The sequence below is a fragment of the Microcaecilia unicolor genome, chromosome 1 (genome assembly GCF_901765095.1).
Source record: "Microcaecilia unicolor chromosome 1, aMicUni1.1, whole genome shotgun sequence".
Taxonomy (NCBI): Eukaryota; Metazoa; Chordata; class Amphibia; order Gymnophiona; family Siphonopidae; genus Microcaecilia; species Microcaecilia unicolor.
Genome location: NC_044031.1, coordinates 373,730,218 through 373,754,616, shown reverse-complemented (window position 1 = coordinate 373,754,616; position 24,399 = coordinate 373,730,218). Strand labels below are relative to the sequence as shown.

The 24,399-nt window shown below is 47.7% G+C and overlaps 1 protein-coding gene across 1 annotated transcript in view; it reads left to right on the top strand.

The window, feature by feature from the left end:
* The window catches only part of DNAH5 (dynein axonemal heavy chain 5), a 925,453-nt gene that overhangs the window by 767,738 nt on the left and 133,316 nt on the right, over positions 1-24,399 (top strand). Inside the window, 2 exon segments of the mRNA XM_030220396.1 lie at positions 11,528-11,677; positions 15,868-16,113. Coding sequence (XP_030076256.1) covers positions 11,528-11,677; positions 15,868-16,113 — 396 coding nt within the window.

Below are 24,399 nucleotides of genomic sequence, written 5' to 3'. Positions count from 1 at the left end.
AGATGTGAATGTGTGGACAGATGACCACGTCGCAGCTTTGCAAATTTCTTCAATAGAGGCTGACTTCAAGTGGGCTACCGACGCTGCCATGGCTCTAACATTATGAGCCGTGACATGACCCTCAAGAGCCAGCCCAGCCTGGGCGTAAGTGAAGGAAATGCAATCTGCTAGCCAATTGGATATGGTGCGTTTCCCCACAGCCACTCCCCTCCTGTTGGGATCAAAAGAAACAAACAATTGGGCGGACTGTCTGTTGGGCTGTGTCCGCTCCAGGTAGAAGGCCAATGCTCTCTTGCAGTCCAATGTGTGCAGCTGACGTTCAGCAGGGCAGGAATGAGGACGGGGAAAGAATGTTGGCAAGACAATTGACTGGTTCAGATAGAACTCCGACACGACCTTTGGCAAGAACTTAGGGTGAGTGCGGAGGACTACTCTGTTATGATGAAATTTGGTGTAAGGGGCCTGGGCTACCAGGGCCTGAAGCTCACTGACTCTACGAGCTGAAGTAACTGCCACCAAGAAAATGACCTTCCAGGTCAAGTACTTCAGATGGCAGGAATTCAGTGGCTCAAAAGGAGGTTTCATCAGCTGGGTGAGAACGACATTGAGATCCCATGACACTGTAGGAGGCTTGACAGGGGGCTTTGACAAAAGCAAACCTCTCATGAAGCGAACAACTAAAGGCTGTCCTGAGATCGGCTTACCTTCCACACGGTAATGGTATGCACTGATTGCACTAAGGTGAACCCTTACAGAGTTGGTCTTGAGACCAGACTCCGACAAGTGCAGAAGGTATTCAAGCAGGGTCTGTGTAGGACAAGAGCGAGGATCTAGGGCCTTGCTGTCACACCAGACGGCAAACCTCCTCCACAGAAAGAAGTAACTCCTCTTGGTGGAATCTTTCCTGGAAGCAAGCAAGATACGGGAGACACCCTCTGACAGACCCAAAGAGGCAAAGTCTACGCTCTCAACATCCAGGCCGTGAGAGCCAGGGACCAGAGGTTGGGATGCAGAAGCGCCCCTTCGTCCTGCGTGATGAGGGTCGGAAAACACTCCAATCTCCACGGTTCTTCGGAGGACAACTCCAGAAGAAGAGGGAACCAGATCTGACGCGGCCAAAAAGAAGCAATCAGAATCATGGTGCCTCAGTCTTGCTTGAGTTTCAACAAAGTCTTCCCCACCAGAGGTATGGGAGGATAAGCATACAGCAGACCCTCCCCCCAGTCCAGGAGGAAGGCATCCGATGCCAGTCTGCCGTGGGCCTGAAGCCTGGAACAGAACTGAGGGACTTTGTGGTTGGCTCGAGATGCGAAAAGATCCACCAAGGGGGTGCCCCACGCTTGGAAGATCTGGCGCACCACTCGGGAGTTGAGCGACCACTCGTGAGGTTGCATAATCCTGCTCAGTCTGTCGGCCAGACTGTTGTTTACGCCTGCCAGATATGTGGCTTGGAGCACCATGCCGTGCCGGCGAGCCCAGAGCCACATGCTGACGGCTTCCTGACACAGGGGGCGAGATCCGGTGCCCCCCTGCTTGTTGACGTAGTACATGGCAACCTGGTTGTCTGTCTGAATTTGGATAATTTGGTGGGACAGCCAATCTCTGAAAGCCTTCAGAGCGTTCCAGATGCTCGTAACTCCAGAAGATTGATCTGTAGATCGCGTTCCTGGAGGGACCAGCTTCCTTGGGTGTGAAGCCCATCGACATGAGCTCCCCATCCCAGGAGAGACGCATCCGTGGTCAGCACTTTTTGTGGCTGAGGAATTTGGAAAGGACGTCCCAGAGTCAAATTGGACCAAATCGTCCACCAATACAGGGATTTGAGAAAACTCGTGGACAGGTGGATTACGTCCTCTAGATCCCCAGCAGCCTGAAACCACTGGGAAGCTAGGGTCCATTGAGCAGATCTCATGTGAAGGCGGGCCATGGGAGTCACATGAACTGTGGAGGCCATGTGGCCCAGCAATCTCAACATCTGCCGAGCTGTGATCTGCTGTGACGCTCGCACCCGCGAGACGAGGGACAACAAGTTGTTGGCTCTCGCCTCTGGGAGATAGGCGCGAGCCGTCCGAGAATCCAGCAGAGCTCCTATGAATTCAAGTCTCTGCGCCGGGAGAAGATGGGACTTTGAGTAAGTTATCACAAACCCCAGTAGCTCCAGGAGGCGAATAGTCATCTGCATGGACTGCAGGGCTCCTGCCTCGGACGTGTTCTTCACCAGCCAATCGTCGAGATATGGGAACACGTGCACCCCCAGCCTGCGAAGTGCTGCCGCTACTACCGCCAAGCACTTTGTGAACACCCTGGGCGCAGAGGCGAGCCCAAAGGGTAGCACACAGTACTGGAAGTGACGTGTGCCCAGCTGAAATCGCAGATACTGTCTGTGAGCTGGCAGTATCGGGATGTGTGTGTAGGCATCCTTCAAGTCCAGAGAGCATAGCCAATCGTTTTCCTGAATCATGGGAAGTAGGGTGCCCAGGGAAAGCATCCTGAACTTTTCTTTGACCAGATATTTGTTCAGGGCCCTTAGGTCTAGGATGGGACGCATCCCCCCTGTTTTCTTTTCCACAAGGAAGTACCTGGAATAGAATCCCAGCCCTTCTTGCCCGGATGGCACGGGCTCGACCGCATTGGCGCTGAGAAGGGCGGAGAGTTCCTCTGCAAGTACCTGCTTGTGCTGGAAGCTGTAAGACTGAGCTCCCGGTGGACAATTTGGAGGTTTTGAGGCCAAATTGAGGGTGTATCCCTGCCGGACTATTTGGAGAACCCACTGATCGGAGGTTATGAGAGGCCACCTTTGGTGAAAAGCTTTCAACCTCCCTCCGACTGGCAGGTCGCCCGGCACTGACACTTGGATGTCGGCTATGCTCTGCTGGAGCCAGTCAAAAGCTCGCCCCTTGCTTTTGCTGGGGAGCCGAGGGGCCTTGCTGGGTCGAACGCTGCTGACGAGAGCGAGCGCGCTGGGGCTTAGCCTGGGCCGCAGGCTGTCGAGAAGGAGGATTGTACCTACGTTTGCCAGAAGAGTAGGGAACAGTCTTCCTTCCCCCAAAAAATCTTCTACCTGTAGAGGTAGAGGCTGAAGGCTGCCGGCGGGAGAACTTGTCGAATGCGGTGTCCCGCTGGTGGAGCTGCTCTACCACCTGTTCGACTTTCTCTCCAAAAATGTTATCCGCACGGCAAGGCGAGTCCGCAATCCGCTGCTGGATTCTATTCTCCAGGTCGGAGGCACGCAGCCATGAGAGCCTGCGCATCACCACACCCTGAGCAGCGGCCCTGGACGCAACATCAAAGGTGTCATACACCCCTCTGGCCAGGAATTTTCTGCACGCCTTCAGCTGCCTGACCACCTCCTGAAACGGCTTGGCTTGCTCAGGGGGGAGCGCATCAACCAAGCCCGCCAACTGCCGCACATTGTTCCGCATGTGTATGCTCGTGTAGAGCTGGTAAGACTGAATTTTGGCCACGAGCATAGAAGAATGGTAGGCCTTCCTCCCAAAGGAGTCTAAGGTTCTAGAGTCCTTGCCCGGGGGCGCCGAACCATGCTCCCTAGAACTCTTAGCCTTCTTTAGGGCCAGATCCACAACTCCAGAATCATGAGGCAACTGAGTGCGCATCAGATCTGGGTCCCCATGGATCCGGTACTGGGACTCGATCTTCTTGGGGATGTGGGGATTAGTTAAAGGTTTGGTCCAGTTCGCAAGCAATGTCTTTTTTAGGACATGATGCAAGGGAACAGTGGACGCTTCCTTAGGTGGAGAAGGATAGTCCAGGAGCTCAAACATTTCAGCCCTGGGCTCGTCCTCCACAACCACCGGGAAGGGGATGGCCGTAGACATCTCCCGGACAAAGGAAGCGAAAGACAGACTCTCAGGAGGAGAAAGCTGCCTTTCAGGAGAGGGAGTGGGATCGGAAGGAAGACCCTCAGACTCCTCGTCAGAGAAATATCTGGGGTCTTCTTCCTCTTCCCACGAGGCCTCACCCTCGGTGTCAGACACAAGTTCACGAACCTGTGTCTGCAACCGTGCCCGACTCGACTCCGTGGAGCCACGTCCACGATGGGGGCGTCGAGAAGTAGACTCCCTCGCCCGCATCGGCGAAGCTCCCTCCGCCGACGTAGTCGGGGAGCCTTCCTGGGAGGCGATGGCAGCCGGTACCGCACGCGGCACCGACGCCGGAGACCTCACCTTGGGCGATGGGCCAGCCGGCGCCACGCTCGACGGTACCGGTGGCGCAAGCACCGCCGGTACCGGAGGGGTAGGGCGCAACAGCTCTCCCTGAATCTCTGGGAGGACGGCCCGGAGGCTCTCGTTCAGAGCGGCTGCAGAGAAAGGCATGGAGGTCGATGCAGGCGTCGACGTCAGAACCTGTTCCGGGCGTGGAGGCTGTTCCGGGCTGTCCAGAGTGGAGCGCATCGACACCTCCTGAACAGAGGGTGAGCAGTCCTCTCGGCGTCGATGCCTGCTGGGTGCCGACTCCTTCGGCGACCCAGAGCTCTCGGTACCGACACGGGAAGGGGACCGGTGACGATGCTTCTTCGACTTCTTGGGACGAAGCATGTCACCGGAGCTTCCCGGTACCGACGAGGAGGACGTAGAATCCAGCCGTCGCTTCCTCGGGGCCGAGACCGAAGAGGGTCGGTCTCGGGGGGGCTGTACCGCAGGAGCCCTCAGGGTAGGGGGAGACCCACCCGAAGGCTCACCGCCACCAGCAGGGGAATGGACAGCCCTCACCTGCACTCCAGACGAAGCACCACCGTCCGACGACATCAGTAGAAGAGGTCCCGGTACCACCGACATCGATGCAGCTATCCAATGTCTCGGCGCCGATGCAGAGGGCCGATGCACTCGATGCACTGGCCGCCGAGGTTGAAGGTCTGGACGCTGAAGACGTCGATGCACTCGATACCCCCGGTGCCGATGCCGACGAAGAGCCCGAGAACAAAACATTCCACTGGGCTAACCTCGCTACCTGAGTCCGCCTTTGCAAAAGGGAACACAGACTACAGGCCTGAGGGCGGTGCCCAGCCCCCAGACACTGAAGACACGACGCGTGCCTGTCAGTGAGCGAGATTACCCGGGCGCACTGGGTGCACTTCTTGAAGCCGCTGGAAGACTTCGATGTCATGGGTGGAAAAATCACGCCGGCGAAATCGAAAGACGAAATGGCGAAATTTGGCACAGAAAAAAGGGAAATTTCGACCGGGGCCTAAGTAAGGCCTACCCCGACGACGAAAGAAACTTAACGGGGCGAAAAAACTCGAAGTAGAGGAAGGAAAAAACGAAAGTGGCTAATCCAAAGGATTTCTCCCAGAAAATGTCGAAAAACGACGCGCGAGGTCGACTTTCCGGGGCACGAACGGTAAAACACAACCGTACCGAGCGCAGAGAAAAGAAGACTGGCCGGCCCAAGCCGGTTTCGGGCGGGGAAGACGGCCGCGCATGCGCGGTGCGCATCGGCGCGCGAGGGCTAGCAAAGGCTTTTGCTAGTGAAGATTCCGATTGGAGGGGCTGCCGCGGACGTCACCCATCAGTGAGAACAAGCAGCCTGCTTGTCCTCGGAGAATATGTATATACACATGTATATTTTTCTTGTAGACTCCTGATGTAGGCCTAGCAGCCGAAACACAACATTTGTGCCGAGTCTTTTTCATCAATAAACGATTGACTTTGAAGCATTCATCTCTCCAGACTTTGGTTTCCATGGTCAAACATCTCAATTTTTCTCCATATTCAGCCATTTTGAAGAAGCAGCAACAGCAAGCAGATCAGCCGCAGCATGCAGGAAAGAGTAGGGTTCTTTCCTGCCCCAAAGAGGCCATTAGATTACCAGGGCGTTGGGGGGGGGAGGTGAGCCAGCCCAGCCATTGGGAAGGACTAGGAGAGTCAGAGTGCAACACAGCCCGTCTCCTGCCAGAAACCCGGACAAATGGCCAGGCTCTACAAAACCACCCAGACATCTGACATTCCCCTGGAAAGAAGGACATGTTGGGGGAAACCCACACATATGGTGAACAGTGTTCCCTCTAAGGAGCAACCCACTGCTTGCAAATGTTTTCCGAGTGAGCGCCGAAAATAGCCCAACACCCAAAAAAGAGCAAGGAAGCATCCTCCCAAGCTGTCTACAGAGTGGGGGAGGGGTTCCCCCTGAGTTATTTAAGGAGTACATTTAGTGTTAATTATTAAAAACAAATGTATTTAAAATCATAATTTCAATGATTATTCAAACAATGCAGTAACATTACAGCTGCCTCTCAAACTACCTCCAAATTCTGATCCAATTTATTTTTAAAAGGTAAATAGAAAGCCCTGGTGATAGGGGGAATAGTTTCTGGAGGAACCTTAAGTACTTCTCTACAGTAGTGTCGTAACTCATCCAAAGGGGGAACCAGATCACTCTTAGGAAACTTCAACATCCGTAAAATTTTCAAATGTCTTGTCACTGCAGGAGAGAGGAAAGCAAGCATATTCATATACTAAGTCCATAGCAGTCAGTTTGCAGAAAAAGCACAGGACGAGAGCAAGAGTTTACAAGGGGAGTTGGAGGGAGAAATAGCTCTGAGCAAGCCCATTCATGTACATGGAGGGGCATTTTTGATATGATGTCTAAGTCCGACTTTGGATGTTTTTCAAAAAATGTTCAAATTCTGAATAGAAAAGAAGGTCATTTTCAAAAAAGAAAAACGTCTATCTTATTTATTTATTTATTTATTTATTTATTTATTATTTTTGAAAATACTGTTTTGAACAAGGCTTTGTGATTTGGACGTTTTGTTTTTTGGTCCATTTAAAAAAAATAAATAAGTGCAAAATACACAAAATCAAGCCATTGGGATGTAGGAGGAGCCAGCAGTTTTAGTAGACTGGTCCCCCAGACATCCCAGAAGATAAATGGGGCACCCTAGGAAACACTGCAGTGGACTTCAAAAACACATCTCACCATTGTTCCCTATTTTGTCTGCTGATCCCCCCCCCCCAAAAAAAAAAAACACTACCCCCAACTGTACACCACTACAGTAGCCCTTATGGGTGAAAGGGACACCTATGTGTAGGTACAGTAGGTTTCTGGTGAGTTTTGAAGGGCTTACAGTTTCCACCACAAATGTGACAGGTAGAGGGAGATAGGGACCTGAGTCCCCCAAGCCCTGGTGCACTGCACTGACCACTACACTACTCCAGGGACCTACATGCTGCTGTAATAGACCTGGCTCTAACATCTGAGGCTGTAATAAAGGCTGAGAAGTCATATTTTTATTCACACTTTTTTTTTGGGGGGGGGGAGGGGGTCAGTGACCTCTGTGGGTGTATTGGGGGGGTCACCCCTGATTCCCTCCAGCCATCATCTGGTCATTTAGGGTACCCTTTTGTGCCTTCTTCGTTATAAAAACAGGTCTAGCTCAAAACATTTTTAGTTCTGGACTGTTTTGTTTTGTTCCATTATGGCTGTAAAATGTCCAAGTCTTAGGAATGCCCAAATCCCACCTTAACACACCTCTGACATGCCCCCTTGTGTTTTGAATGCACGTCTGACGGACTTAATAGAAAAACGTCTAAAAATTGGTTTTGAAAATATTGATTTGGACGTTTTTGTGAGAAAAACATCCAAATGCTGCTTTATGCCACTTTTTAGACATTTTTCTCTTTCGAAAATGAGCTCCTTACTCAGCACTTGCGATGCTCTCCTCTACCAGCTGCAATTGTCTGGTCACTGCAGGAGGGAGGAAAGCAAGATAAGACGAAAGGGAAAGCGAGGCAGCACTTGCGACAATTCCACTGCAGGAAGCAGGAAGAGTGCACATCGTAGTCAGCATGACGCAAGGCAGCCGAACAGCAATCTGGACACAGTGAAAGAATATTGACGTTGCGTGAGCGATGCTCCTGGTTTCTATTAGCAATCGCTCACATGCTCAGCTTAGAGAGAACACTGATGGTAACCCTATGTAAATAAACTATACTGTCTGGAGAGAACTAGCTAGGAGAGGATCCCTCAACCCCCCTCCCCAACTGTTTGGGACGGGGAGGGGAACATGGGTAAAAAGTTGACTGTGAAAAGTGGTATATTAAGTACTAAAATAAACATAAGCAGAATAAGAAACCACAAATTTTCTTTTTGCATTGGGCAATATATAAAAACAGAATAAGTGCTGCACATTCAAATTCTCTCATATTTTATAAAATATGTATGCACATTACAACTGCCTCCACTCTTACCAAAGTACATCCTCAAGAACAATTTTGCACAGATCACATAAAAAGTAGTCACACTTTTCCCGTGCATCCACATTTTACACATATAACGCTGTAAATGACGGCAGATAAAAACCTGCATAGTCCATCGAGTCTACCCAACAAAGCGAAGCTGCACCTGCCACTCTGTGCAGATTATGGTCATTTATGCTTAAACACTGGTTGGCAATTTGCCATCATGCCAGCCACATATAGGTAGTTAAATATGTTGCAATCTTGGGGCAATCGTTTATAACCCAAAGTATTGCTAATAGTATTTAATTTGCTAATCTCAACATTAAGATGTTTCCCCTCCCCCTTGAGATGCACAGTACCCTCACACATGGTACATTATAAGTGATATACAATATGCAGATTTGATCTTCATCTGTCTTTTGCCATCTGACACTGACCTTTGTTCACTAATCCACACCTGTCTTTTGCTATTTGCAGGACACAGACCAAAGCCCTGGCCTTAGTTCCCTAATCTATAGCTGTCTTTTGTCATTTGCAGAACACAGACCATAGAAGACCATCTGGAAGTGGTCTTAGTTCCCAACTACTCTTGTCCAATATAATACTTTAACAGCTATGTTTTGTTTTTATAATTGTACAAGTCCTATATGCCAATCAGTTAACAGCCTTAGAAGTGCATTCACAGATGTGTATTTTTACTTTCAGTTTGTTTGACTCAGACAGAAACTTGACAGCACCCCTGTAATCCGCAAATACAAATAGAGCTGATTAATAGACACATCTTCTATAATTTTTTAATGTGCTGATTCACTATAATTATCAATTGCGCCTGCACAGGAAGGCTACAATTTTATTCACTGCCTGCATGACATGGCTGTCATTACTATGTGAAACAAATGTGTATGCATACAGTCTGTTCCTCCCAGTAACAGTGTGATTTAGCCATACCTAAAATTTACATCTTATCAGCTTCCTGTATGCTGCAGAATATTTTCTCGCTAATCATGCAGAACAGCTACCCTGCTCATAGCTCTACCACATGGCTTTCTGCACTGGCCCCTCTAGTACCAGTGAAAGATGCAGAAATCATTTTCTTTTTGTAAAATATTTGCATCCTGACCCTGAACTCTTTTACTTCATATAAAAGAATAAAAGGTCCCAGTCAAAGTAAAGATATTTGTTTGTGTATAAGTACATAAGTAATGCCACACTAAGAAAAGACCAAGGGTCCATCGAGCCCAGCATCCTGTCCAAGACAGCGGCCAATCCAGGCCAAGGGCACCTGGCAAAGCTTCCCAAACGTACAAACATTCTATACATGTTATTCCTGGAATTGTGGATTTTTCCCAAGTCCATTTAGTAGCGGTTTATGGACTTCTCCTTTAGGAAACCGTCTAACCCCTTTTTAAACTCTGCCAAGCTAACCGCCTTCACCACGTTCTCCGGCAACGAATTCCAGAGTTTAATTATGTGTTGGGTGAAGAAAAATTTTCTCCGATTTGTTTTAAATTTACTACACTGTAGTTTCATCGCGTGCCCCCTAGTCCTAGTATTTTTGGAAAGTGTGAACAGACGCTTCACATCCACCTGTTCCACTCCACTCATTATTTTTTATACCTCTATCATGTCTCCCCTCAGCCATCTCTTTTCCAAGATGAAAAGCCCTAGCCTCCTTAGTCGCCCTTCGCTGCACCTTTTCCAATTCTACTATATCTTTCTTGAGATGCGGCGACCAGAATTGAATACAATAATCAAGGTGCGGTCGCACCATGGAGCGATACAGCGGCATTATAACATCCTCACACCTGTTTTCCATACCTTTCCTAATAATACCCAACATTCTATTCGCTTTCCTAGCCGCAGCAGCTGAGCAGAAGGTTTCAGTGTATTATCGACGACGACACCCAGATCCCTTTCTTGGTCCGTAACTCCTAACGTGAAACCTTGCATGACGTAGCTATAATTCGGGTTCTTTTTTTTCCCACATGCATCACCTTGCACTTGCTCACATTAAACGTCATCTGCCATTTAGCCGCCCAGTCTCCCAGTCTTGTAAGTTCCTTCTGTAATTTTTCACAATCCTGTCGCGAGTTAATGACTTTGAATAACTTTGTGTCATCAGCAAATTTAATTACCTTGCTAGTTACTCCCATCTCTAAATCATTTATAAATATATTCAAAAGCAGCAGTCCTAGCACAGACCCCTGAGGAACCCCACTAACTACCCTTCTCCATTGTGAATACTGTCCATTTAACCCCACTCTCTTGTTTCCTATCCTTCAACCAGTTTTTAATCCACAATAGGACATTTCCTCCTATCCCATGACCCTCCAATTTCCTCTGTAGCCTTTCATGAGGTACCTTGTCAAACGCCTTTTGAAAATTCAGATACACAATATCAACCGGCTCCCCTTTGTCCACATTTGTTTACTCCTTTAAAGAATTGAAGTAAATTGTGTGTGTGCGCAGTTTGACTGGCAAAGGGCAGCGCTATAATTGGATGCGCTCATTTACATACCACGAGTGCAGGGGCGTAGCCAGACTTCGGCGGGAGGGGGGTCCAGAGCCTGAGGTGAGGGGGCACACTTTAGCCCCCCCCAGCGCTGCCGCCCCCCCTCCCGGCACCCCCTCCCCATCCTTTTCAACCCTCCCTCCCGTCGCCGCCAACTCTCCCCCACCACCACCAGGTACCTTTGCAGGACGTCAGGACTCACAGAAACAGAATCCAGATCAGCAATGCGCCGGAGACCGGTGCTGAAGAGGACTTCGACTGGCGGGGTTGGGGACCCCCGCCAGCAAAGCTACCTGACAGCGGGGGAGGGTTGGCGGCGGGGTGGGGGGGGGGTTGAAAGCAGGGGGGCCAGGGCTAAATCTGCAGGGGCCCATGCCCCCGTGGCTCCACCTAGCTATGCCCCTGCTTGAATGTGTAAATGTACTGAATACTAGCACTTGTGTTCACTAACACTAAACAGTGACAGCATGGTGACCAAGCAGTATTCAGTAACGGTGCATGTAAGTGACATAGCTTGTAAAAGCAAAGGGGTCACTCACCTGGATGGGGCTACCTCTTTATGTGTGTAATTTACAGAATACGGTCAGTTAAGCAGGTTATGAGGTTATGATATAATGGAATCCAATTGCCCAGATGCCATTATGGAACAGACTCTCACCATGTGGCGTCGAGATGCCCTAAAAAGTGGCACACACTTATAGAACTGCCCCCTTCATATCCTTAATTAAACAGTGTGGAATTTGTGAAATTCAGCTATTGCTTGATTTTGCCTTTTTTGAAACTGTTACATATATTTCCTTCCCTTTGATGCTTTTAGATCACAAGAAATGAGAAACTGTGGAAACTCTGGTTTGATAAGGATTGCCCTGAGGAAGAAATTGTACCCGGTGGTTATGATCAAGCCTTGGATTGCTTTAGGCGCCTTCTGCTGATTAGATCATGGTGCCCTGATAGAACCATTGCTCAGGTACACTGTTTGCCACTATCAATCTCTAATTAACATTAATTCTGAATTTTATATCATCACATGGTTTTCACTGGACTGAAATTCATATTTATGAATTTATTGCTAAATCTAACAGGGCAATAAATCTGCACATACAGGTATGCGCTACTTATGTTATATTATATTATAATGGACTTATAACCTTCCATACCTCTCAATTGAGGTTCTAAGCGGGATACAAAAAGATTCCAATACACTTTATTGGGTTTTACAGAGACTTTTTAAAACAACTACTTAAAGAAGTTAGAAAACAAATAAGTCTTCACCGTTTTGTGAAAGGAAAAATAACTTCTTAAAGAACAGATTTCAGTGGAAGATCATTCCATATTGCACAGTAAGATATATAAAATAGTAAGAAAAAAGTGCTTTAAACTTCATGTTTCTCTAACAGGCGGAAAACCAAAGGTACCATTAATTGACAGGCACTATTCTATAAAGTAGAACCAAAGCCATAATGCTTAACTTCAAGTGGGGGGGGGGGGGGGAGCATACACTTGGGTGGAGCATGGGTAGGCCATGGGAGTGTCTCCTAGTTACATGCATAGTTTATAGAATACTATAAAAGACGTGTGTCACTTGGCACACTTACATGCGCCAGCTTATTTACACGGCATGTAAGGGCACATCTAAACATTATCTTGACAGATCTGCCAAGGGGTCCCAATTTTTGAGAGGGAGATTTTAGTCCACATCCTGCCCTGCCCCGCCTCACTCTGCATTGGCTCCACCCACTCTACATGGCTCCACCCCATGGCACACCTCTAACCCATGGCCATTTCAAAAAATGTTTTATTTAATAGCCTAATACCCTTTTCATTTAGCTTTCACAGGCCAAAACCTCCTGCCTCAGGCCAGGTCAGTATAATGCTGTTATGGTATCCTCTCCTGACCTGAGGAAGGAAGTGGTGGTCTCTGAAAGCTAATCAAAAATGTTTTAAAATCAGTGAAGGTATCACCTTATTTTCTATTTTGTGTTTTATTTGTATTTATTAACCTTTATTAACACAGCTATCAATAAAAATAAATTATTTTCTGTACCTTTGTTGTCTGACCATTTACTTTTTCTAATTGTGTTGCTCCCAGTCTTTTGATTCTGCTTTCCTTTGTCTTCTCTTAACTCTCTTGCCAGGGTTTCCTGTCCATTTGTCATTTTCTCTCCTTTTTCTTTGTTTTCTTCAATATTATTCTGCCTCTCTCTCTGTTAAGATTTAATTCATTCTTACTATCCATTCTTTAATTTCCTTCTTTTATCTTCATCTACCTATGGCTTTTCATCTTTTCCTCACCCTGGTTCTCCCCATGCCCCTTCCTCTTATTCTCCAGTATTTCACTACTCTGCCCTCTCCCCCTTTCCATCCAGCAGCTCCCCTCTTTCTCTCCCTATCCTTCCAGTGTCTCCCCTCTTTCTTTCCTTCCATCTAGCATCTCCTCTGTTTTTCTCCCTACCCTTCCATCCAGCGTATTCCCACTTTCTCTCCCCATCCTTCCACCCATCTACCCTTTCTCCTGATTCTTCCATCCAGTGTCTCCCTCTCTCTCCCCCTCCTTCTATCCAGTGTCTCTCTACCCTTTTCTGTTCAGTGTCCCCTCTGTCTCTCCACATCCTTCCAGTCTCTCCCCCTTTCTCTCTGCATCCTTTCATCCATCACCCCTCTTTCTCTCCCTATCCTATCCAGCATCTTCCCTCTCTCCCTATCCTTCCATCCAGCGTCTTTCTCTTCCCATCCTTCCATCCATTTTCCCTCTTTCTCTCCTCATCCTTCCATCCAGTGTCTATCCCTTCTCCTGATCCTTCCAACGTCTACCCCCTCTCCTGATCCTTCCATCCAGTGTCTCTCTCTATCTCCTTCTTTCCATCCAGTGTCTCTCTGTATGCTTCTTTACATCCAGTGTGTGTCTCTCTCTCTACCCTTTTCCATTTATCATGTCTCCTCTCTCTCTCCCCATCCTTCAGTGTCTCTCCTGTTTCTGTCCCTACCCTTCCTTCCAGAGTCTTCCCCCTTTCTCTCCCTCCTTTCATCCAGCATCTCCACCCTTTCTCTCGCCATCTGTCCATCCAGGATCCCCCTTTTCTCCCCATCCTTCTCTTCTGCAGCTTCTCTCTCTCTCTCCAGCCCTTTTCCATGTCCCATCCTTCTCTCCCCATCCTTCCACTCATTTCTTTCTCTCTCTATACCCCTCTTCTATCCAGTGTCTTCACTCTATCATTTCTTCCCCACACTTTCCATTCTACCTTCTGCCTCCCACTCCCCCTTCCACCCAGTATCTGTTTCCTGGTCACTGCTGCTTCTCCTGTTGGGCAGCAGCAGCCACGCAAAAAAAAAAAAGCAAGCATGGTGCCACAGCAGCCTTCAGGTATGGGCTGTCTGCTCTCCCACTCCTCTCTCTGCCCCCGGAGCAGGAAGTTGAGGAGAGAGAGGAGAGAGGAGCGGCAGAGCCAACAGTGCATGCCTTATCCGCAGTCCTCTTCGGATTGCTGGAGAAAATGTGGAGGGCGAGGAACTTTCCTGCATATTTGGTGGGAATGCCCAAAAGTGCAGGCGTACTGGACTCAGATAACCAACTTAGTGAAAAAAGTGGTACAGGTGGAATATCCTTGTCAAGTAGATGTCTGTCTATTACATTCAAGGCCCCCGAGATGCCGGATACATGAGCACAGGTTAGCAATTCAATTTTGGGTAGCAGCAAAAATGGCATTAGCGAAGGCCTGGAAAAAAGTAGAAACCCCCTCCATTAAAGAGGTGCTCGATAGAGTAGATTATCTGCACCTGATGGCAAGACTCACGGCGGTGAGGAAAGGCCAGCTACACATTTATCAGAAAATTTGGCAATCATATGACACTGCAAGAAAAGATTTAAATTAAGACTTTACATCTGTGCGATCTGGGGGAGGGGAGGGATGGATAAGTTGTATTGGGTTTAACTTAGGGTGGGGGGTTAAAAGATGTTGATTCAAAATATTGACAGCTGATTTGAACTGTTTCTTAAATATCTTGTTTATTGTTAATGGTCAATGTTTTGTATGATGGTTAAAAATCAATAAAAATATATATTTTTTTTAACAGTGCATGCCCGAAGGCTGCTGTGGCCTCGCACTTGCTTTTTTTTTTTTTTTTTTGTCGTGGCCGCTGCTGCCCAACAGGAGAAGCAGCAGTGACCAGGAAACGGATACTGGCTGGAAGGGGGAGCGAGTGGCAGGAGCTGTTTTGCCACCGTTGCTGCTCACTGAGAGAAGCAGCAGCAGTGGGGGAAAAAGCAATCTGACCTGCGGTGTCTCAGTGGGAGACTTTCCCACTTTGGTGGGAGTGCGGGAAATGACCCGCCAAAGGTCTGTCTTGACATTACACTAGTATTCAATAATGGAAACTTGGAACCATTATTGAATTGGTGCTGGAGCCACCTGCATCTGCAATAAACCTGAAGGTCCTCAAGAAGAGACAGAGTACAGGAAAAAAAAAAGCATGTGATGCAGGCTGCAGCAGCAGCATTTGAAAGGGCCAGATCTCGCCTCCTGTTGGTCCAATTAGGACCAATAGGAAGGCAGCAGTATATGAGGAGACAACCCGCGGGCTGTGGCAATAAAAAAAAAAAAAAGCTGAACCTGGACAAAAATAGCCCAAAAAGCTGCAACCTGCAGGCATTCAAAAAAAACATGGAGAGGAGCATTAAATAGCACAATTCCATGGTTTTACCACGGAATTGGCAACTTTTGTTATGGGAAGGAAAGTGGGAGGAGCTTGGTTTTTCCTTCCCATGAGACTCCACCAAAGGCTCTCCCTTCTATATTTACTTTTTTCCTTATATTCAACTATTGGCCATTCTTGTTCATATTGACTGTTCTTTTAGTTTCACCTTTAAACTCTTATCACACTCTAAGAAAATTTAGTCATAATATTTTCAAGACGTTATCTAATAAACAAGCAGCACTGGCCAACCAATAACCTTTAAAGTATATCCAATAGTCATCAACTGTGACCATTCATTCACTACAACATGGGTTATGCACTATGTAACTGGCCCTATTAAAAATAATGGAACCTGCAGCAAATAAATAGCATGTTAGCCCGTGCTAATGTTAGCCCTGGTTACCACGCTGTACTGAAATGTCCTCTAAATTATTTATTGTGAATTTTTTAAAATTTACTTTTCAGGCTCGAAAGTACATCATGGATTCCATGGGAGGGAAATATGCAGAAGGTGTGATCCTGGATGTGGAAAAGACCTGGGAGGAATCCGATCCACGGACACCTCTTATCTGCTTCCTGTCTATGGGCTCAGACCCCACAGATTTCATCATTGCCCTGGGCAAGCGGCTAAAGATTGAGACACGTTATGTTTCTATGGGCCAAGGACAGGAAATCCACGCTCGCAAGCTTTTACAACAGACCATGGCACATGTAAGACAGTAAAGTGTAAAGCGCCTTCTAACTAATGGTGAAAGATTATGTTAGATGCACATGTACATTGAACTATATTTTGGGAGAATTCAGATGTAAATGCCAGTTATGTTCAGAAGTGTTTATTCCTTTAAAGTTCTGATAGTACTGATTTTATATTATATACCTATTCTGCCATTTTACCATTTAAAAAACTTTATTAAAGAAAATACCTTGTTGATTAGTTAGGAGAGTGGGATAGGGTGCTGCTTATCTGCCCTTTTCTCTCGTTCTATTGTGCTGTACCTTGCCAATGTTCTGCCAGCTGTTGGTCTAATAGGGCAGTGTTTCCCAAGTCCCATCCTGGAGTACCCCTTGCTAGTCAGGTTTTCAGGATATCCACAATGAATATGCATGACAGAGATTTGCATATAATGGAGGCAGTTCATGCATATTCATTGTTGATATCCTGATAGCCTGACTAGCAAGGGGTACTCCAGAACCGGACTTTGGAAACATTGTAGTAGGGCACTCAGATTCCAGATTTATTACATGATATTGGATATATGCTGTGTGGCAGAAATTCAATGACTAACTGGCCAGGCTTTAATGGTATTGCGATAGAATTCAAGGGACTACTATAAGAAGCAATTTGAAAATACTATTATTCAGTAATACATAGCCAAATTGCCACCCAGGCTTAGATAAAATTATACCTAATCAATGTGCATGTATGCAAGCAGTTTAGGAATAATCTAGAAGACATTTTATAGACAGCTGCTGAGCCAGAGATAACTAGATATTTTAAGTTTATAGATTAACCTAACTTGTTAATTATACAACCAGTCGTCCAAAATCTAGCTGTCAGAATTTGACCAGCTAGGTTTATAAACAGTTGTATGTTTGCTGGCTGTCCTTCCTACAATCCAAATTCCTGTTATTAAAAAAAAGTTTGCAAACAAAAAGCACCAAGAGCCTTCAAAATAGGAACAAGTCTTTAATTTAAGAATGTGTTGTATCCTCCGACAGCCTTTCCCTGGTTGCAATGTGGCTCTCGGGTGAGTGTGACACCTTTTCTGTTAGGTGCCCTACAGAGTGCAGAGTCACATTAGCAATGTATTGTGGTGGGTGTAGGGTACTGGGCTGTACTCCCATGGTGCTTTTCTCCCCTGCTAACTGGGTCAGAGTGTGCCCTGTTTTGTTTCCTGCTGTTGTCCATGCGGTAGTGGCCATTTTTGTAAGCCAGTTTTAGTTCCCTTTCCTGTGTTACCCACAAGAACGTAGTTCTTACCTTGAATGGTGCTGAAAGAGGGCATTGTACACCATTGTGCCAGCTCTGACCTACTGCTAATCTTAGTACCAGGGGACTCTTTGCCAGTGGGGCATAACCTCTGATCTGCAGTTAACTGTGAGTAAACGTGGTTATTTCAAGAAAGGACTTTTTCAGATAGATTAGTCTTCAGGTGTGAACTGGTGTGCCAAAGTTATACAGCAGCAATAAGTCTTAGAGGCTGTATGCAGGTCCCTGGAGCAATTTTAGTGGGTGCAGTACATTTGTGGGTAGTGGGTTTGGGGGGCTCAGCTCCCAAAGTAAGGGAGCTATGCATGTGAGAGCTTTTCTGAAGTCCACCGCAGTGACCCCTAGGGTGGCTGGTTGGTGTCCTGGCATGTCAGGGGGACCAGTGCACTAAAAATGCTGGCTCCTCCCATGGCCAAATGCCTTGAATTTGGCTGCAGTTTGAGATGGCCGACATAACTTTCCATTATCGCTGAAAAACAAACCCGGCCATCTCAAACCCCGGCCAAATTCAAGGCATTTGGCCATCTTTTTCGATAATACGATTCCGGCCAACTGTAGCGCCGCCGCCAACATAGATCGCCGGCGATCCATTTGGCCGGCGACGTTCGATTATGCCCCTCTATGTGTCTTTAGCATTTAGCGTGCACTAGTAAACAGGGCCCTAAATGTATATTTTAATAATTAAGTAAAAGTAAAAAGTACAGTGAAGAACACATTAAAAAATTTACTTAAGTAAAAAAAAGTTATTGCCTAATATAATACTTTTTGAGTAAAATGTAAAAACACCGTAACTACAGTAAATGCAACTATTGATTACGTTTTTATCCCAACAACTTTATTGCTCTACAATTCAATCCACTTTGCTTTTAGTAAAACTACATTTTTAAAAATGACTGTCACTCATGCAAAGTGTCCTTGTGAGCCATTAATCTAGCACAGCCAAAAAGATGTTCAACAGCTGCACTAGCAGAAAGTGGATTATTCAGTCTGATAAAATGTTGCTTCAGATCAGGCCAGGTTGCAACATTACTTATGTCTTCTGACTGGGTCTACAGGTTATGATCAAGGGAATCTCTGAAACACTTGACTTTCATATAGCAAAGAGTATTTTATCACCATTATTGTCATTATTATTTGCATTAGAAATAGTGCCGTCTAATTCATCACTTGCAGCTTCATCTTTATCTTGCTTATCATTGTCATCCTGTCTAATTACAAAGAAGGCTTTCACAAAGTTGGAATCATTTTCTGTTGTTCTTCTAACAATTTTTCATCTGATGGCAAACTCTATTTGAATATCTTTGAGAATTGGTGCAAGAACGTCAAATATGTGGAAACTGTTCAGTCTTAAGGCCAGACAAGGAGACTTCCTCCATAAAGACTCATCAAAATATCTCCCATGGGATGACAAGCAGTCTGTTGTGATAGAGACCCTGTCTTTCACCAAGAATTGCTATCAGCTTCAGCTTCTTTTCCAGTTCAGGGGAGTTCAGGAATATAACCACTCACAGGATTTGAACATGGTCTCAGTGCAGAGATCTTTACTATCAACCCTTCCTCTCTGACACTGGTGGAATTGAGCACCCTCTGGCTGGATTTTGTACTTCAGGGCCAATCAGAGCCCAGAGCATTAGCACTATTTGGCCAATAGCAGTGCAGGTTACTTTCCCTCAGGGCTTAAACTGAAAGGAAAAGTCACCTCTCTGGAGCAACTTTAAAGCAGAGGTCAGACACCACCTGCTGACTAAACAAATCACAGGCATGAAATCCTGTGTTTCGTCACAAGTACTGATTATGAATAGGCACTGAACCTCTGGTTTTTTTTTTTTTTTGGCTGTATAACGTTTGCCCACACACCAATTTTGTGAGGGGTAGAGGCGCCGGGCGCTTAGCGCCTATAAAGGTGGCTGCGGCTTCCCCCGACTTGACCTCGGAGGGATCGATGGTGTTGGGAGTCTCCGGGTCAGCGGGAGCGTAGGCAGGACCGCTGTCAGCGGGAACAGTTTCGGCGGGAACAGCCGCCATCTTGACTCCGACGCGGCCCGTGGAGCCAGCTGTTTTTGGGCCTGTGGCCTCCGTTTTTGGCACAAAAGGGCCTAATGACAGTCCAGGAATGGTGGGCTTTCCTCCAGATTTTGTCTGGACGCGGTATCAGGCCTGGAGATCGGGACCCCCCCCCCCCCAATTGGAAGAGGGGGCTGTTTCCGTCTTGGCTGAGAGACCGCGGTTAGAGTGGTCAGAGGACAGGCATTGTTTTTCTCCTGTAGCTGCAGAAGCTGCGCTTAGTGATCTGGGGGAGTCAGATGGAATTGACGGCTCTCAGGAGCAGGATTGTTGGATTCCTGGAGAGGATCCTTCAGTAGTGCGGATTTTCCATAGAGATGAGCTGTCAGAACTCATAGATCGGGTGTCGTCCACCCTTCAGTTTGGTCCTGAGGTGGCTTTGGGGGAAACTGGCCAGGATCCGTTGGTGAAGGGCATTCAGCGTCAGGCGTGATCCTTCCCTATGAACAAGGATCTCCGGGAGATGATTTGTCAGGAATGGGATTTGCTGTGTAAGGTGGCAAAGGCAATGGCGAGGCTTTATCCCCTCCCTCAGGAAGATAGGGATTCCTTTAAGGCTCCCACGGTAGATGCAGTAGTGACGGCAGTAATTATAGCTACGGCTATCCCGGTTGATGGAGGAACGGCCCTCCGTGATCCTCAGGATAGGAGGTTGGGATCTTTTCTCAAGCGTAGTTTTGTTTTGTTGGCTCTAGCCCTGCAGGCCTCGGTTTGTGGGGGTCTGGTAACTCGGGCATGTTTTCGTTGGGCCGAGAAGCTCCTGGATGATTCGGTAGATGTTGGTTCTTCTGGGGGGTCAGGAGTTAGCCAACTTGGACATGGGTTCATCCTTTTTGTCTGAGGCATTTTATGATTTGTTGCGTACTTCAGACAAAAATATGGCTATGGTTGTGGGAGCGCGTAGGGCCCTCGGTTTACAAGGTTGGATCGCGGATGCGGCTTCTAAGGCTAAGTTGTGTTCTCTGCCACTTAAGGGAGCTATGCTCTTTGGAGAAGATTTGGACAAGTTAGTGTGAGGTCTTAGTGATACCAAGGTTCTATGGCTCCAGATTTTCGGTTCAAGGCAGGGGCCAGAGCTAGTTCCTCTCGGGGACGGTTTAGGGAGGCTCAGCGGTATAGGCCGGGCAGATCGAGTGGGACCTACCCCTAGCTGTCTGTTCGTCTGTCCAATTTAGATTGTAAGCTCTGTTGAGCAGGGACTGTCTTTTCATGTTAATTTATACAGCGCTGCGTAAGTCTAGTAGCGCTATAGAAATGTTTAATAGTAGTAGGACCTCTAGGGGTCGGTTTTTCCAGCGCACACAGTTCTTTCGTGAGAGTCGTCGCGGAGGGCGTGGCTTTTCCGCGGGAGGTTAGTATTCAGGCCGCAATTCCCAATGAAGGTGTGCGGGCTCAGGCTCTGGTGCATGTTGGGGCTCGGCTGAGTCTGTTTTACCAGAGCTGGGCCCAAATCAGGTCAGATCAGTGGGTTCTCGAGGTGTTTCGAGGCGGATATGCGCTGGAATTCGAAAGCTGTTATCCCGAAGTGTTTCTGGAATCCCTCTGTCGGTCTTGGAGCAAGAGGGCAGCAGTGAGGGACACTCTGCGGTGGCTGCTCGCGTTGGGAGCCGTGGTTCCTGTTCCTTCAGATCAGCAACGCTCGGGGTGCTATTTGATCTATTTTGTGGTCCACAAGAAAGAGGACACTTTTCGTCCCATTTTAGATCTCAAAAGGGTCAATACGGCACTCAAGGTGCCCTCTTTCCGGATGGAGACGTTGCGGTCGGTCACTGGTGCGGTCCGGAAAGGAGAGTTTCTCACTTCCCTGGATTTGACGGAAGCTTATCTTCACTTTCCTTCGTGCAGCCTTTTGGTTCCAAGTTGCAGGGTACGATTCATCGGTTCCTTGCAGAGAAGGCGCCGACAGCCCGTACTTATCGTCAGGTCCTGGGCCTGATGGCGGCGACCATAGAGGTAGTTCCGTGGGCCAGGGCGCACATGCGTCAGGTACAGTCAGCTCTGCTCAGTCGTTGGTCCCCTCTGTCGCAGGACTTGGAGATGTGTTTTCTGCACTGGTGGCTCAACCCGCGCAATTTGGGAAAAGGAATGCCGTTGGAGTCCCCACAGGGGCTGGTAATGGTCACGGATGCCAGTCTGCAAGGTTGGGGGCACATTGTCTCGGTCAGGTAGCTCAAGGCCGGTGGTCTCGGGCAGAAGCAGAGTGGTCCATCAACCGGCTGGAAACTCGGGCCATTCGGGTGGCGCTCCAGGCCTTGCCGTCGGTAGTTCGCCACAAGGCAGTCCGAGTGCTCTGCGACAACGCCATGGCAGTAGTGTATGTCAACCGTCAAGGGGGGACGAAGAGCCTTGGTGGCGCAGTTGAACTCATCTTCAGGCTCTCTTGGCAGCGCATGTGGCCGGGGTAGGTCACATAGATGCAGTTTATCGCAGCAGGCACACTCTAGATCCCAGAGAGTGGTCTTTTCTTCGGTCAGTGTTCCAGCGAGTTGTGTCGGTCTGGGGACTTTCGGTGATAGATCTTAGGGCAACGGCTCGCTATGCGCAAGTTCAGAGATTTTTTCAGTCGCTGAAGAGACCCTCGAGCGGAGGGAATCGATGCTCTTCTGTTGCCTTGGCCTCGGGAGTGGCTGTATGTGTTTCCTCCGTGGCTGTTAGTCGGTCGAGTAATATAGCGCAGCGAACATCACTCCGGTCGGGTGATTCTGGTGGCTCCGGATTGGCGGTGTCGACCATGGTACGGAGACCTGGTGCGGTTGGCAGGGGCGGCGGCCCTGCCTGTGTTAGGATCAGTTCTGTGTCAAGGCCCGATAATCATGCCGGATCCGGCTCGGTTTTTGCTTACGGCTTGGCTCTTGAGCGGCACAAGTTGAAGAAGGGGCTTTCGTCCAGTGGCTTTGCTACGATGTTGAGTTCCCGTAGACGATCCACTTCCTTGGCGTATGTCCGGGTTTGGAGAATCTTTGAGCACTGGTGTGAAGACCATCGGGTTCGGCCGTTTCGCTCTTCGGTGGCGGAAGTTTTGGAATTTTTGCACGATGGTGTTGATAGGGGTCTGGCCTTGTCTACACTGAAGGTTCAGGTGGCAGCTTTGTCATGTTTTCGTGGGAAGCTTCAGTGAAAATCCTTCGCTTCTGTGCCTGAGGTAGTGCGTTTTTTGAAGGGTGTTAAGTTGCTGCGTCCGCCTCAGTGACGGATGGTGCCTCCGTGGGATTTGAAGCTAGTTTTGGATGCTTTGATCAGGCCTCCGTTTGGGCCTCTGGTATCGGCATCTTGTAAGGATTTATCTTTAAAGACGGTCTTGTTGGTGGCGATTACTTCAGCACGGAGGGTTTCAGAGCTTCAGGCTTTGTCTTGTAGGGAACCATTTTTGTCCTTTCTGAGGGAAAGGTTTCGTTGCGGATGGTGCTTTCCTTTTTTGCCGAAGGTGGTTCCGAGTTCCATGTTAATCAGGTCATCTCTCTGCCAGTGTTGGATGATATGGCTGGAGATTCGGAGCAGTGTGGTATTGCCAAGCTGGATGTCAGGAGAGTTTTGAGTTGTTATCTCTCTGGAACTCAGGACTTCAGAGCCTCTGACCGTTTGTTCATTCTTCATGGTGGCCCAAAGAAGGGTGCAGCGGCTCCTAAGGTGACCATAGCACAGTGGTTGAAGGAGGCAGTTGCATCTGCTTACTTGAAGGGTCCTGTGGTGCCTAGGGGCTGGTCTGCTCATTCCACTAGGGGAATGGCAGCCTCGTGGGCGGAGAATAATATAATTTCTCCGTTAGATATTTGTCGGGCTGCGGTTTGGTTTTCATTGCATTCCTGTGTGAAGCATTATAGGATTCCTGTGCATGCAAAGGACGAGGTGCGCTTTGGGGCAGCAGTTTTGACCTCTGGCCTTAGTAGGTCCCTCCCGTAAGTTAGTTACTGCTCTGGTACGTCCCACGCGTCTTGACTGGTCTGGAGGGTCGCTGAGGAAGGTGAAATTAGATCTTACCTGCTAATTTTCTTTCCTCTAGACCCTCCAGACCGGTCAAGAGCCCGCCCTGTCTGTATTGGAGGCCAGGAGGTGTGTTTGTTGGATAATTCTTGGCAGCTGTAGATTGTTGTTTCTCTAATTGCAGACTGTTTATTTCTGTTTTGTGATAGGAGTCTGGGACAGGTGGGGCTCTTCTTTGATAGTCCACCTGTAGAAGCCCAACTGTTTTATCAAAGGCAAAGGACCATGTTTCCATAAGAGCAAGCAGAAGATGTTTCTTGTTTTTGCAGTTTACTGTGACCACGTACAGGGTTGCTAGTTGTTGTTAGTGTTTTTTGTTTCTCTGCTTTGTCAGGGTTATACTGGCTAGTGGAGGTTCTGCACAGGTTATATATACAGGCTTCAAAAGCTTAGTGTTTTCTCAGTCTCCCTCTGCTTGTAGGAGGACATAACCCACGCGTCTTGACCGGTCTGGAGGGTCTAGAGGAAAGAAAATTAGCAGGTAAGATCTAATTTTACCTTTGCTTCCCATGGTCTCTGATAGAAAGTCTGCTCTTTTTCTGTGTCATGAAGCTGTAGTTAACCCTTTCTTTGCTGAGAATAATTTTTTTATAGTGGCTACTGTGTGTGCGAAGGATTGTACAGTGGAGATTAAAATTTAGGTACAATATGTCCCTGCCTGAAGGAGATCAGTAAGTGACAGAAGTGTTTGTTAAATGTTTCAGATATATCCATCTACTTGCACCCATGATCTAACTAAATTCTATTATTCTGTCTCACTGTATTTTCAAATGTACGCTACATTGAATCAGAATTTGCTTGGGATAATGTGTGATATAAATGTAAAAAAAAAAAAAAAAAGTCCCTTATCTACTATAATAAAACTCACCCTCAACGTTCTGAGGACACTGACGTCAGTGAAGCCAAGCCACTGACTTCAGTTCCTTCAGGTTCGAAGGTTCGTGGTGATGAAGCCACCAGGC